At 41.1% G+C, this 15,710-nt stretch overlaps 1 protein-coding gene across 1 annotated transcript in view; it reads left to right on the forward strand.

Moving 5' to 3' along the window:
* The window catches only part of ADGRA1 (adhesion G protein-coupled receptor A1), a 519,857-nt gene that overhangs the window by 448,657 nt on the left and 55,490 nt on the right, over positions 1-15,710 (forward strand). The window contains exon 17 of the mRNA XM_054983221.1: positions 13,794-13,939. Within this exon, the coding sequence (XP_054839196.1) occupies positions 13,794-13,939 (146 nt within the window). The remainder of the gene's footprint in view (positions 1-13,793; positions 13,940-15,710) is intronic.

Here is a 15,710-nt window from a genome sequence, read left to right on the forward strand (position 1 = left end):
AAAACAATGTTATTATGGTAGGTGGTTCACAAGTTCACAAAGTGGGTTCAACAAAATGACTTGTAGCTTTGAGACTTCAGAGTCAAGAATCACAACAAAAGTAAAATATAATTATTTTAAGGTGCAAGGTTATCTAATTACACGAGACAGAATGTGAGGATAAAACAATAAATCCTAGAGCAAATAAGCACTTGCTAATACATACCATAGTATTTCAACAGAAGGCAAAACAAGGTGTTGTCAAAAGTATGGAGGTCAGAGTCTTTGTTCAAGAGGCAAACAGCTAGGCAGCATAACAGAACAAAATGATGAGAGCATGAATGTCCATCTTGAGCCAGAAATGAAGCCAGGGATAGGTTACAGTCAGTTCACTGAAACCTAGCAAAAGTTTGGAAGTTCCATATTTCATATCTACTTTTATGCCGTTTGGAAACCAAAGTGGCCAAAGCCTGTTAGCCAATCAGGTGTCCAAATGCTGATGTCATCCAAAGGTGGGTGTGTACGTGAGGAAGGAGGAGTGAGCAAAGTCTGCAGTTCTTGACACATTCACTCAGTCCTGCAGGTGCAAATTGTTTGGTCATTAATTAAAGGAAAACTATCCATGGAGGCTCACTTACTAACAAGCTGGACATGTTATCTCAAGGTCGCTAGAAGCTGAGAGTCTGAAGACAGCTAGTTTCTCAGAGAGGCCTCTAACAAGAAAAGGAGGGAGTGTGGAGTAAAGGAATTTTCCTAGCAAGAGGCTTGTTTAACAGCTTGACCAAAGTTTTAAGAAAGATGACTTCTGCTTAAGTTAGAGAAAGAGCATTTCTTGACAGGTAGTATCTGCTGATGTTGATACACTCCTACTGGATAGTTCAACGTTGCTAAAGATGTCATGTTAATCACTTCTGCTTAATTCAGAAAGGTTTTAACCTATTTGTTTCAGCTTCATGCCACTTTTCAAATTTGTGGCTACCATACCCTATTGTAATCTGTCTTTCATTGACTGTCCCAGCTGCTGATCATATTGTATTTTTGCTGTGCATGTTCTAGTTATTGAATATCCTAGTTATTGATTATGTTGTATTCACTTGCAGTATGTAATCTACCTTTAATCTCAGTGAGAAAGGAGGACTCTTAAATAAACACTACTACTACTAGTAGTAGTAGTAGTAGTAGTAATGATGATGATAACAATAACAGCAGCAGCAGCAGCAGCAACAACAATAATAATGCTTTCCCTTTGTGACTTAAGGACACATCCAAAAGTTACACATGGTTTAAAAGCCATGGCCTAGATCCTATATCTATGAGCTGTTTGGCCATTGTGGAGGCAGGCCTCCACTGCAGAGCGTGTATTCCTCTAGCGCTGCACTCTTTTACTCATGCAAGACCAATGCTTTTCAAGGACTCTTACATGACAGCAGTGCACTCCACTGTGAAGGATTACCTCTGCTACTGACAAAGAGGAGTGTATGCAGAAAGAAAAAAACAGGATCCAAGCCCTTGTCCTCAGTGGAAGGCATGTGCTGTTTTCTCAACAGTGCAGAGAATAGGTTCAGTGGAAGGCATATGTTGCTTCCTGGACAGTGCAGAGAAATTTATTTTGTTGTGACAGTATATTAAGGCTTCCTGTTAGTTTAAAAAGGTATATATCTACTAGCATGTATCTGCTCTCACCAGTGGTAGTCCCTCATTCAGTGATTTAATGTTAGAGCCATCCTGTAAACTCACCCAGAGTCTCAGAGGTAAACCCAGAGTTAAAGGATATCACTGGCTGAGCACTTAATAGAATTTTAAGATTCCTCCTTGTTGAGCACTCTTCAGTATTCCTTTGATGTCACAAGCTGTATAAAGATGGGATAGGTTCAGACAACATTAGCTTTAGAATTAGCAACATCTGTCAGCTTGATGGTACCATGTTGCTCTCAGAGCCAAGCTACAAGTGATGCCTTACACAGGTTGGACACTTGTCAGCTTCCCTCAAGTTTTGATGGGAAACGTAGGTGTCCTGGTTTTACAACTTGGCTCTCCATTACAGCTGCAAGACCAGGATGCCTACATTTCCCATCAGAACTTGAGGGAAGCTGACAAGTGTCCAACCTGTGTCAGGCATCACTTGTAGTTTGGCTCTCAGTTGCTTGTTTCTGTTTCTCTTAGTGCCAAACTAGATGTGACAGTTTCCTCATGGCTACTTGTGAGGATGCTGCCACCTTATAAAAGTCACTGTACAATGCCAGGAGAGCCCGATCCTGATTAGGCCTGCAGCGTGGTGGGCTGGGGTACTCTTGTTTTCCCCCACTATGCCTTATCAAGTGCTCAGATGGCCATACCCTGTGGCTGTTTTGGCATTTGAAAAGGCACAGAGAGGGGGACAAGAGCACCATGCGGCTCTTGCAGCATTTTAAAATTACTTTAAAATGGCAACAGCTTCCTCATGGCAGCCAAGATGAGACTGTCACGTCTAGTTTGGCCCTTACCTCTGGCCACAACCTCTGTGGAAATTATCTTCTTTTTAGCATATTAAGCAAGTTCAAGAGAGAGGAACCAAAGCCTTCTGTTTATTATGGATACTCTAAGCCTAGATATGAATTTTACGCTATATCATTAAACATTACCAAATACCTGCTTCATTTCAGGTTTCTCTACCAATATGAAAGGAAACTGAATAGTGATTTAGCAAAGCATGTATAGCAGGTCTCCATTCATTTTACTTCAGTGATCCAGTGGTTTACTAAAATACTGAATTAGTTGCTAAAATTAAATTGAGAGGGAGAGTTTACATCAAACATACTCATTTTATATCAATATAGTGAAACACTGCAGATTGGAAACTGTAATGGAATTTTAGTAATGGGAACTTGTGAGGACTAAATGGGCAGTGGAAATCCCGTTGGCCTTTCCTACCTCTGGTTCCCCCTCCTCCCTTGTTGTTGCTAGTAGTGGTTCTAGCCTGTTTCCCCCACACTGCTGGCTCTCCTTCTGCTCCTGCCCATGCCACTGCTGCCACCTCCTTCCCTTCTTTCTGGCCATTGCAACATTGGATTACTGTAGCTGCTAACCTGGATAGGCTGAGTTTTTAAAAGATTTATAAGATTCCTTCAGGATTGCAGTCGTGTTTGGCCCCAAGTTGCAATTTCTACTTAAATAGGAGAATAGTAGGTTCTACTTTTGAATGAACATGAGTGACTCATTCTGCATAGATAAAGGAGCATGGTAATTGACCACATGCACTCTGCTATGTACTGCAGTTAGCCTATTGAAGCTAATTTGTTAGAGAGGTTTAAGCTAAATTAGCAGATGAATCTTCCAGAAATTTCTGGACCATATAGAGTCTTTGTATATTCAAAGGAGGATGCAAATGCAATTATGACATATGTAGAAGGAGGATCATTAATCCACAAAATCTTCTCCAAGAAACCAGTCAGGTTGGAAAAAGAGATTTCATAACCAGTGTTTTAATTTGGATTGTATCCAGTTAAGATGTATTGGACCATTGTGGGCACTTTTTGTTATGAGTTCTTATCCATTACTGGAACCATTTCTAGGGATGCATATCAGGAGTGTGCATTATGAAATTCCAGAATCAAAAATATACATGAAAATCACTGTTTGGGGTACTTACTGTGATTTTTCTGGGCCAATAACTCAAATTCAGGATGCTTGGGAATTACAAAAAATCCCTTCCTGAACAAAGTTCTCAGTAGGGAATAATGGCAGAGATGGGATTGGGCAGGGAGGTACTCTGAAAAGGAAGCCTCCTCACTTTATGAAAGGAAACAAACAACAGGCCACAACAAGGAAGGATGGCAATTTGATTTTCAGCAGAAAGGTTTTTTAAAAATTGTTGGTCACTGTAAGAGTAAGAAAATGAAATGAATGTAGACAGTGGCTGCTGGAGTTCTCCTGCTAGACTACTGCTTGACCACCATTTCCCACCGTAGGAACCAGTAGAGAGAAGTGTGCCTGCATCAAGAGCTACCTTCTTTGGAGGGTCTGTAAAACTGAACCCCTCTGATCAATTTACTGGAAACTTAAGGGGCCTTTACATTAGAGAGAGCAATATGTTCTGTGCAAATTAGGTGCCATTATATTTATAAATAGCTGTCCCAGACCCTTAAATACATTCTCCAATGAAAATGGTCCTGAAAGTCCAGATCCCTGGACCAGTAATGATCTACCAAATATCCAGCAATTATGGTAACCACACCCCTCCCCCGAAGCTTGGATCCGAAACTATAACAAACATTTTCTTGAAGCACCTTCAATGCATATAACATTTAAAAACCAAATTTCTCCCAAATTTTAGGATTCCATATTACAGAAATATTTTCAGGAGCAGAGCTCATAATTTCAGAATCTAAGGTTCTCAACAAGCAACATTTGTCTAGAATACATACACCAAAGAGGATAACGTTATATAAGCCCCTTCAAAACAAATACTCTGTGTGCCAAACAACAAGTTTAAAAAATATTTTATTGATTCTTTTTCTTGTTCCAGAAGATCACAACAGCACATTTCTTCAACATAAAAACAAAAAGAAAAGAAAACATTAAATTAGATACCAAAGGGTTAGCTTTGAAGGCATTTTTATGATGTTTTTAATGTTGCAGGAGAACAGCATGACACTTCTTATTATACTGTTCTATTACTAAACTCACTTCCTAATTTCATAGAGCCCTCCACTGTGTTCCCACTTGACAGCAGTCTGTCCTGCAGCAATACTGTCATGAGGGTGGGCTAGAGGTACAACATTCAATGGGACAAAATTGCCTTAGGGAACTGGGCAAGGTAACTATGGAAGGAAGATTCCCAATTTAACGAAGCATCTTCTGCAGGTTTTTCTGAAAGTGGCTTGCAGTAGAGGTAAAGGGTACCAAAGACCCTAAAATTCTTCACATCTGCAAATCATCACCATGGAACGAAATAACCAGTGTTAGAAAGCTGTTACATTTGGACGTCATTCCAGTGTTTCCCATCGAGTCCATTTTACATATCACTGAACAGAATCTTTTCTCTCTTTTGCTTAACTCTTTCAATCATGGTCACACTGAGACTAGACGACGGTAATGTACTCTACGTAGGTCTCCTCTCAAAGTCCACTCAGACACTCCCGCTGGTGCAGAACACTGCCGCTTGATTGTTATCAGGATCTAGGTGGAGCATGCATATCACTTCCATTGTGCAGTCACTTTATTAGCTAGCCCATCAGTCACCAGGCTCAATTCAAGTCTATCATATAGAAAGCCCTTCATGGCTTTGGTGCCTCATATTCACAGGACTACTTCTCTCCTGCTATGGCAGCTTCGCTGAACAGGGCCTTTTTGCAGGTTGTCAAATGGGCAAAATCAGCAACTGCCTGTACACATGCATTATCTATTGTGGCCCCCACCTTATGGAATAGCATGCCTGCTGAGGTTCGGTGGGCTCTCATTCTCCTGGCTTTCTGCAGAATATGCAAAACCAAATTCTTTAGAGCTTTTTACACTGATGGGAGGGCTGTACTTTAAGGAAGTGGTTTCAAAGAGATGCATTGGTAAAGGTCTATATACAAGTCCGCATTGTTTAATAAGTCTGGTTTAAAATTGATTGTGCTGTGCTTCAGCATTGTTTCAGCTCTGTATTGGATTTCTACTTGTTTTCAAATCTCAGCACTGTTTATTGAATGGCCCTGCTGTTGATCATATTGACTTACACTGTGAGATCTGCCTTGCATCTCAGTGAGAAAGGTAGACTATAAATAAAAATAAATAAATTGCATTTCTAAATTCAAACTCATATCATCCTGACTCAGAGTCGTATATTATATGTTATATAGAGAGTTATATAGAGAGTTTGTTTCTTTAAGTCTTACCTCTATATCATCTATGTTTCTCAACCTTTTGGCTTGGGCATGACCTGTCCCAAGTTGCATTTCATTCTTAGAAATTCCAACAAAAATCTACCTTGGATTCTGCATTTCTGCAAACCCAAGAATCTTTGTATATTGCAAGCTTTTGTCATAAAAGGTGGTTAGAAACTTGGCAGAAGCACTCTCCTTTAGAATTGCTTGTTTGATTTTACAGCCAAGATTCTACCTGTCTTTTATATAATGCACTTTAGTGGACAGAGCCCTACCATCAGTTCTTTAGGTGCTTCATTTTCCCCTATTTACGATAAGGCCAGTATGAGAACTCTGGATTGCAGTTTTTAATGCCTTCTTGGTAAGGTTTTCTTTTTACAAATTTTACACAAACAAAATATCAAAACAAAGCTGTTTAAAAACTTTAAATTTTTATTTTAAAAGTCTGTTCCTTAGTGTCTTTCATGCAACCTGACATCTATTTTCGCATCCAGAATAACACTTTTTTGTGTGACCCAAACAGAAGAAGGGCTTTTCTGAAACTGCTTCCAAGCAGTTTTGTTTGTTTTTTGAGCAGCAGCAATTTTAATTTTGTTTTAACTCTTTCTCCTGTGCTCTTCTCTTGACCTAAAACAGATCCACACAGGCATTGATTTACCCAACTGGAGCAAGCTTATATGCTTCATACAACAGGGTCAACAGCAGCTTTGCAAAATCATTTCAGGTCAGAACAATGATGCAAGAGAAAGGTTTTAATCCGTCCTTCTCTTGTACTGAGTCGCTGGCTAGATCAAGGCCCCATGTGCCTGTGCGGCATCCTGGTTAGAAGCAAGAAAAGGATCTGGAATCCCTACTTTCCCATGGAAGCTTTCAGGGTGATCTTAGCCACTCACTCTCTTGTCAGCCTAACCTATCTCACAGGATTGTTATGAGGATAAAATAGGGAGAAGAATGTTGTAAGCCACTTTGTGTCTCCATTGAGGGGGAAAGGGTATAAATAACTAAATAAATGAACAAATCCTACTATATAAAAGGCTAAGCGTGTTCCAGGCAACTCACTTCCTACTCTGGTGCTCCTCCAGAGGATGCTGCTGTGGAGGGAAGCCCAGAAGAGGCAGTCTGTCCCTCCAGAGAGCACTCTGTGGTGGGAAGCTCAGGCCGGGATCAGGCATGGAGCAGGTGACATTGCCTGCCCTCACCTTCACCCATCTGGGATCAGGAGTGAAGCAGGTGGCAATGCCTGCCCCTTGCCTTCACCCTGCTGAGATCAGGAGCAGAGCAGGAGGCAATGCCTGCCCTCATCATCACCCAGCTGGGATAAGAAGCAGAGCAGGTGACAATGCCAGCCCCCCATCATCCAGCAGGGATCAGGAGTGGAGCAGATGACAATGCCCACCCCACCCCCCCGCCTTCACCCAGCCAGGGTCAGGTGCAGAGTAGGGGGTAATGTCCGCTTCACCCCATCACCTAGCCAGGATCAGATGTGGAGTAGGAGGCAATGCCCACTCCCCCTTCAACCCTCTGGAATCAGGTGTAGAGCAGGCAGCAACGCCTACCTCCTTCACCTAACCAGGATCAGCACGGAGCAGATAGCAATTCCTCCTCCTGCCTTCACCCAGCTGGGATCAGAAGCAGAGCAGGCAGCAATTCCCGCTTCACGCCATCACCCAGCCAGAATCAGAGACAGAACAGGAGGCCATGCCCACTCGCCCTTCAACCTGCTGGAATCAGACAAAGAGCAGAGAGCAATGCCTGCCCCCCTTCACCCTGCTGGAATCAGGCATGGAGCAGGTTGTAATGTATGCCCCCCCTTCACAGGCCTTGAATCAGGTGCAGAGCAGGAGGCAATACCTGCCCCCCTTCACCCGGCTGGGATCAGGAGCAGAGCAGATGGCAATTTCTGCCTCCCCCCACTTTCACTTAGCCGGGTTAGTCATGGAGGAGGAGGCAATGCCCGCCTGCACGCCCTCACCTTTCTAGAGCCCATTGTATTTTTTCCCACAACAGGCTTTGTTACTAGTAATAAATAAAACATAACTTCTATTTAAAACATCTGCAACTGAACTTTCAGAGTTTCTTAGATGGGAACAACTCCTCAAACTAAAGATGACAGGTTTCACCACATTGTGCACTCCTCATATAGGTGAGCAATTTTATGTTTTCTTCCCTTGACAGTAATGAACAGAGATTCCCTGGAGTCCTTGTCCTCATATTCCTTAGGTATGCATGTGTGTGGCAGAGAATGGAAGACAACCTTATTTCTCAGAATCCTTTCTGCATGTGTGGCCATCTTCTTTTGCTTTCTGCCTGTGTTTCTCCTGTATTGAATATTAAGTAGCTGCATTAAGGCCTTGCAAGTTCCTCTAACTGCTTAGAAAACGGATCCACTACCACCAGGCAGAATTTATTGTCTGTAGCAGTCTTTAGTAGCTGCTCTATGCAGCCTTTAGCATGACTAAAGAAGATTTTCTGGTATTGTAGCATCCTTTTTGATTTCACTGTACCCAGGCTATTGGCTGCATGGGTGGGGTTGTAGCTCAGTGACAGAGCATCTGTTCGCATAAAGAAGATTCTCAGTATCTCCAATTAAAATCTGACATAGCAAGTAATGTGAGAAACCTCTGTCTGAGTGCCAGAAGAGTTGCTGCCAGTCAGTAAACAATACAAACCAAGAATCTGACTCAGTATCACATATCAGTAAGTTTTTCATCACGGGCAGTGGATTTGCCATCTAAACTCTTCTTTGTTGAAACTGGTAACCAAGACAACATGATGTTCCATATCCATTCTGAATCTGGGTAAATGGCTGAAGGGCAGTTTGAGATAGCTATAATGCCTGCACCTTGGATTCAGTGTGCAGTGCACTTGCCTAACATCCTTTGCACCATCCAATGGCATGGCAGCAAATCTGATAAAATCCTTCCATTTTATCTAGACCTACTTGCAAGCCAAATCCTGGCCCTTTAATGATTAGGAATTTTTCAACTGGGGATCCATTCTGAAATAACTACTTTCCAAATCCTGGCTTCTTAAGTGGACTGGACACAAGATGGGTTCCCTCCACTAGCAAGCCATTTAGACTTCGCTTACAATTCCATTTAAACATGTGTCCTCATTTTACCCAACCAAATGTAGCAGTTGCAGTTATTCCCGTCTTTGCATTTAAAGCATCCATCTGCTGTTGGCATTCTTCGTGCCCTCCTGCATTTTGAGTGGTCTCTATTCTTTGTTTTAAAATAGCCTGCACCGCTGCATTGCTTTCCTCATTTACAGCTTTAAGCTGTTTAATTTGAGATTCTAAATCTGCTCATCCCAGCTGAGCACTGCTTCTTGTAATGTGCAAAACAATCCTCGAACAAGCAGAATGATCTTGTGTTTTGAATTCCGTATCCCCTTTAATAGGGGATAACTTACCCTATTCCATCCCAATAGTTTTGTATGGGTAGCAGTTAAGAGAGAAAAAAGTACCCAGTGTGGACCTCTCCTCTTCAGAAAGGGGAGATATTTTCCTGAACAAGCAAAGTCTCCCCAAGAGACAAAGCTTTACTACAAATGCAGCATCTAATAGAAGAGAGTATCACACCAGAGGCAGAGTTTTGACCTTGTGAACCTCATGGAATGAAAATCTCTCAGAAAAGCTTTTGACTTCTTCAACATTGTGGAACCAAAGTTACAGTCAGAACAAAGTCTTCACTCCTAATAGGAGAACCATCTATCTTAGAGCAATCTTTGACTTTCTGAACACGGTTGAACCAAAGTTTCAGAGGACCACATTTGACCTTGAAGACTATGGACTCGAAAGGTCAAACTGCACTAGATTTTCTTTTCCATTTTCATTTTAACAGTATATGATTTGATTTGCAAATGCAGCTGCTGGAATGGCTTTTTCAAGTCAGAGAATGGCTTGGGGAAAGAGGGGCTCTTTAACCTTTTCTTTCCCTCCTGTTTTCTCACTGAAAAATATCATCTTCCCCAAGAGGCTTTTCCTCGTCCTTCTGAAGATTTTCTTTGCTGGTCAAATGAAGGGAACATCTGCAGATATTTATTGGCTCCAATGGGTGTCTTCAGCGGATGACACCAGCTCACTAATCAGGTGGAAAGGGGAGGTTTCACAAGCTGTTTTCTAATTAGGGTCTCAGTGATGTTGTGGGCATATCCTCCATCTTTATGCTTTTTTTTGGTCTACTAGAGTCATTTTGCTCATGTCTGTTATCATACTACCTCACAGATATCTAGGCAGTATCATATGCTATGCTTTTCCGTCTCACTGACAAGGTAAATTTCTGTTTCTTAAGAAGATTTCCTTTTACCATAATGTGGTGGGCCAGATCCCACAACCAGATTGGCAATGGGGTTGCATACCTGTTCTCTCAAAGAGATGTGAGAATAATAAACAGTTTCCCGAAAATTCATAGCTGTTACCAAAAATGACTGATATGTGCCTTGTTCTCCCCCATCTTCTTTGCACCACTTATGTACTTCATATTGTCGCTTTATTACATTGTATGTTTCCCTGCTAGCAACAGCCAATGAAGTGGGAGGAGAGAAAGCACACAGCATAGTATCATGGCAGGCATTGCACTGTTATAAGAAAGAATGGGTAGAACCAGATATGAGGCTGTTTTTATATGGAGTCATCACATAATGTATATAATCAGCTTTAATATCTTTAGGTTACTGAATTCTAAATATTTCTTTGCTCTGCTATTGTTCTTCTTTTGGGGAAGAGGAGACTCTTTGCCTGCAGAGGGAGTCAGAGTGGATTGATTTAAATCAAGGCTAGTTAAATTATTAATTACCAAGAAAAGGGACCAATTTAAATTATTGATTTAAATCAAGTTTCACACTTTATCTGAAAAGGCATGTATATTGATAGGTTTTAATTGTAGTAGCAACCACTTTCTTTATCGAGCTGCTGTACCACAGTGGTTAAATGGTTCAGCTGCAAATTAGCACTCTACTGGTTGAAATCCCACTACTGCCATGAGCTCAGTAGGTGGCCTTGGGTAAGTCACTCCTCTCAGCCCCAGCTCTCCAGCTGTATTGTGGGGATAATAATAACACTAACTTGTTCACTATTCTGGATGAGGCACTAAGCTGTCTAGGAGAGCGGTATTAGTGCAGTGGTAATGATGAAGATGCTTTAAATAGATCCAGGAGTATAATCCAAAACATCTGATCATGTGGCCTACATGCCTATTGTATTAAAGAGTTTATATCAGCTGAGCTGAGGCGCAATTGTGAAAAAGTTCTGATTTGCTCTCTTTATATACACTCATTGGATGACTAATTTGACTGAGTGGTCAAAACTTTTCAGAAGAAAGGGCTAGTTGCCATGGCCAATAAATGTCCACAATGTTTTGTTGACATAAGGATGCCTATAATTTGTGGAATGCCAAATACAGTTCATGGCCCATAGTCACATATTTGTGAGGCATAGTCACAAACGCCATATATTTCCCTCCACACTATTATTTCACATTTTAAAAAACAAACGTTCATGGATAGGTTTGATGGATCAGGGATTCTGTTTTAAGTAGGGTTACAAGTCCTCCAGTGCAGGTGGGGGATCCCCCTGCTGCCTCCGCCTGCCACCACTGCACTGCCTCTTACCTGGCCCGCAAGGGAAAATCACAGGAAAGGGGTGGTGAGGGGTGAAACATGCTCCTGCCTGCTCCAGAATGCTTCCCCATCACACAGGTTAAGATGTCTTCCCTGGTGTGATGTGGAAGTGACAGGTCATGCTGAGAATTGATTTAGTAAAAATTGGCCCCAAAATTGTTTGGGGGCAATTTTTACTTAATCATTGCTTCCGCATTGCACAGGGAAAGATGTTCCCAGCACAATGCAAGAGCACTCTGGAAAGAGAAGACACCAGTGTGCCTCCCCAACAAACTCCCTCCCCAGGTTTGGACCTCAGAGGACCTGGTATCACTAATTTTAAGAGACTATGGATCTATTACACTCCTATCATTCCTATTTTTTATCTTAAAAATATCATTACGTTTTGTATTTTATCTTTGTGCCTTATGTATTTTTGATTTTTCTCAAGATTGCAATGGCCTTTATGCAATAAATTGAGAGTGAATTTAAATTAAAATTTAAAAGTACAAAAAAATTATTTAAATATTTTTAAAATCTAATTTTAAAAATTGTTTTTAATATTTCAGTCTACTTTGATAGCAGTGGGGAAGAAGAAAGGAGCCAATGTAATTAATTTTCTCTGTATTCCAATCCAGTCCCATCAGTCAACAGGTCACTGCTGTATGGGCTTAAGAAAAATTCAGGATGTGCCACTCCAATCACTACTCAAGGCTAAATTGAATGTTAATGGTATAATGCTACAGATGGAGGTTGCCTTTTCATTGACCCTATACATTTAATTTGCATTACATGCAACATAATTAGCAAAACAGTAGCAGGTCTATTATCTGCCTGCCAGCAAAGCTTAGTGAATCAATTCAAGTTTAATTTCAGAAGCTTAAATTCAAACGTGAACTGTAGCCATGAAGGGAGTAGTTTTCACAGTCACATATTGGAGTGGTTATAAAACCTATTATCTACCACAAATTGATAGCTTTCTTAGGAGTATATCCCCAGGGGTCTGAGGGAGCACTATCCACTGTGTCCACTCAGCCATTAATTTCTCTTATTTGTGCTGGAACATAACACAAAAAAAGGAGAGAACAGGGAAGTTACATGAGCACAAAGGCATAAAAGTTTTCTAGAAATAAATTGGGATTATCAGCACAGATTTCATGCGGCCCCTATGCAAAGGGGGTCCATTAACATTGGAAAACTTCCAATAAACATTTTTTTTTAAATATAATGCAGAGTTTCCCCTTTATAGACCATGTTGCACAGGTCAAGGTACACAGTCTGTGGCTCTTTTTTCATGCACCTTGTACTCTGATTTGTATGAAACATGTTTCCAATGGGAGGAGAATATTCTTTGCTCTTGGTATATTCACAAATAAATTGCAAAAAAAAAGCAAAACAAGTGTGGTGCATCTTAAGTGCATTTGTTATGGTTACTTTATTATACCACATAATAACTAGTAGTTGCTCTGAGGGTTGAGTTGCCAGCTACAGCTTGGCCCATAGCTGGAAATTTGGGAGCAGTGCCTGGTGCAGACAGAGGTTTGGGTAGGAGACGGAGCACAGTGGGGATGTGACTCCACAGAATGCAGAGTTGCCATTTCCTCCAGGGAATCTGACCTGGAGATCATTTTCAATTCCAGAAAAACTCCAGGTCCTGCCTTGGAATTGGTAACTCTGTCAGGAGGAATTATCCCATATGGTCTGAAATATGGTCGGGGGAAAATGATTCTGTGTGGGGAAATGTTCCAAGTGTCTGACTAGGACCGAGGAGCTGCTGGACTCTCTACTCTGCCAATGATGCTTCCTGTGTGACCTTATTTCTGCTAAGCTGCCTTACAATGTTGTGGTGAGGGATAAAATCATGCCCTCAACTCAATGGAGAAAGAACAGGATAAATGACATAAATTCTTCTCCCTAAATGGTACACAATGGGAGAAGTGTCTGTGCAAATGTGCCGTGGCTTTCTAACCTGCATGATCCCAGCAGTTAATTAAACCCAAGCCCTTTTAACTTGCTTTACTTGGCTTTAAGCAGAATAAGAGGATCATGATAACAATCCATCTTAGTCTGAGAAATTAACGAATTTTGCATGTTGTGTTTTATAAATCTCCCACTTGTTTTGTCAGGTAGTATAAAATATCAGCATGGGTCTAAGTCTGAAATACTCTCTGCTTGTCGATTTGCCTTCATTTCCTTTCATTAGAGAAGTCAGGCAGACACAAAAAGAGTTACTAAAGCAGCCAACAATTCATTTATTTTTAAACAAACTACAGTGTTCATATAAACATAAAAGGCAGACAGATCATTACACTGTGTCATTTTTGTAGCCATCTGTTGATCATTGTAACTATCACCATTTTATTCTAGGTTGGCATAGTATTACATTATTCTACACTCTCTACTATGCTGTGGATTGGAGTGACTGCAAGGAATATATATAAGCAAGTCACGAAAAAGCCTCAGACTTCCCCAAACAGTGACCAGCCTTCTTACCCCAAACAGCCATTGCTCAGGTATGGATGACTATCACTATTATTTCTGTGAGATTTATTCTAGAGTTTAAAGCTTTTATACCCTTTAGATCAAGTTGTAGTTAAAATTTAAATATTTCTGTGTTTTCCAATCGGACAAGGTTTCTTTCAGAACTTATACCAAAATATACAGCAGTTGTATACTGATAAATTTGATACCTTTCTACCTAGTCCATAACATAGCTTCAGGCGTGTGTTTACCACATCCTAAAACCATACATTTAAAATGTGTTTGCTCTGCTTTGCACACAAATGTATGTCCAAAAACATTTTGCTGGAAATGACCCAAAATTTGAAGTTGAGGTATGCCATCTATAGGAGTGTTAAACAGCACCACACATTTTTGGTTTAAAAAAAAAACAACAGCTGCTTTCAATGTTGCTTACATATACACTTGAAACTATGTGCAGTCACTCCCGTTGTGAACCAGATTACAACTGGAGAACCATATCATTCAGTGCTGGGATGAATAACCACTGAATAATTAAAGCTACATAGCCTGTGCAGATATTTGAAAATTCCTTATGTACAGACTACCTCATCATAAAGATTAGGCTGTAGGGAACAGGGACTTCCCTTGCTGAGAACTCCCTTGCTGAGAACTCCCTCATACCAACATTTCCCTGGAAAGCACTCTAATGATCATTGGCCACCCTTCAGGTACCATCTCAGTCCTAGCAATACAATAAAGTAACAGAGTGGAAACCCTGGAAAATATCTTATAGCAAACTATGTAGTGCCCAAGCATGTAGAAAAAAGATTCAGAGAAATATCCCAGAAAAATGTATTGTATTAAGGGAGCCAAAAATGTCCTCATAGAAAGGCATTTGTAGAAAAAAGGGGGAAATGATGTGTGGATTCAAAAGATTGTAGGAAGGGGACAAAATACAAAAACACTGGGAAAAGCACACTATCACACAGTACATACTATCTCAAATAAAATTAATACTGTTGGTATAACTCATAGAATCATAGGGTTGGAAGGGGTCTCTAGGGTCATCTAGTCCAACCCCCTGCACAATGCAGGAAATTCACAATTACCCCCCTACTACCCCAATGACCCCTGCTCCATGCCCAGAAGATGGCAAAACTCCTCCAGGATCTCTAGCCAAACTGGCCTGTGGAAAATTGCTACTTGATCCCAAGGTGGCGATCGGCATTACCATGGGCATGTAAGAAGGGCCACAAAAACCACACACTGATGCAACCCCTTCTGCCCTTCCCCTCATGATCTGCCCAGGTCCACAGAATCAGCATTGCTGTCAGATGGCCATCTAGCATCTGCTTAAAAACCTCCAAAGAAGGAGAGCCCACCACCTCCCGAGGAAGCCTGTTCCGCTGAGGGACCGCTCTGTCAGTAGCATAAGCTTTCGAGAATCACAGTTCTCTTCGTCAGATGCGTCAGACGCATCTGACAAAGAGAACTGTGATTCTTGAAAGCTTATGCTACAGTAAAGTTGGTTAGTCTTAAAGGTGCTACTAGACTCTTTTCGATTTTACTACTACAGACTAACATGGCTAACTTCTCTGGATCTCTAACTGTCAGGAAGTTCTTCCTAATGTTTAGCCAGAAGCTCTTGATTTAATTTCAAGCTGTTGGTTCTGGTCAGAGCTTCTGGTGCAGTGGAAAACAACTCCACGCCATCCTCTATATTGCAGCCCTTCAAGTACTTGAAGATGGTTAACTCAGATGAGTATACTTTACCTGGGTTTCTTAGAACATGTAAAGAGATCCTGGCAGTATCAAGATAGT

Source organism: Eublepharis macularius, chromosome 6, assembly GCF_028583425.1.
Source record: "Eublepharis macularius isolate TG4126 chromosome 6, MPM_Emac_v1.0, whole genome shotgun sequence".
In the NCBI taxonomy this organism is placed as follows: Eukaryota; Metazoa; Chordata; class Lepidosauria; order Squamata; family Eublepharidae; genus Eublepharis; species Eublepharis macularius.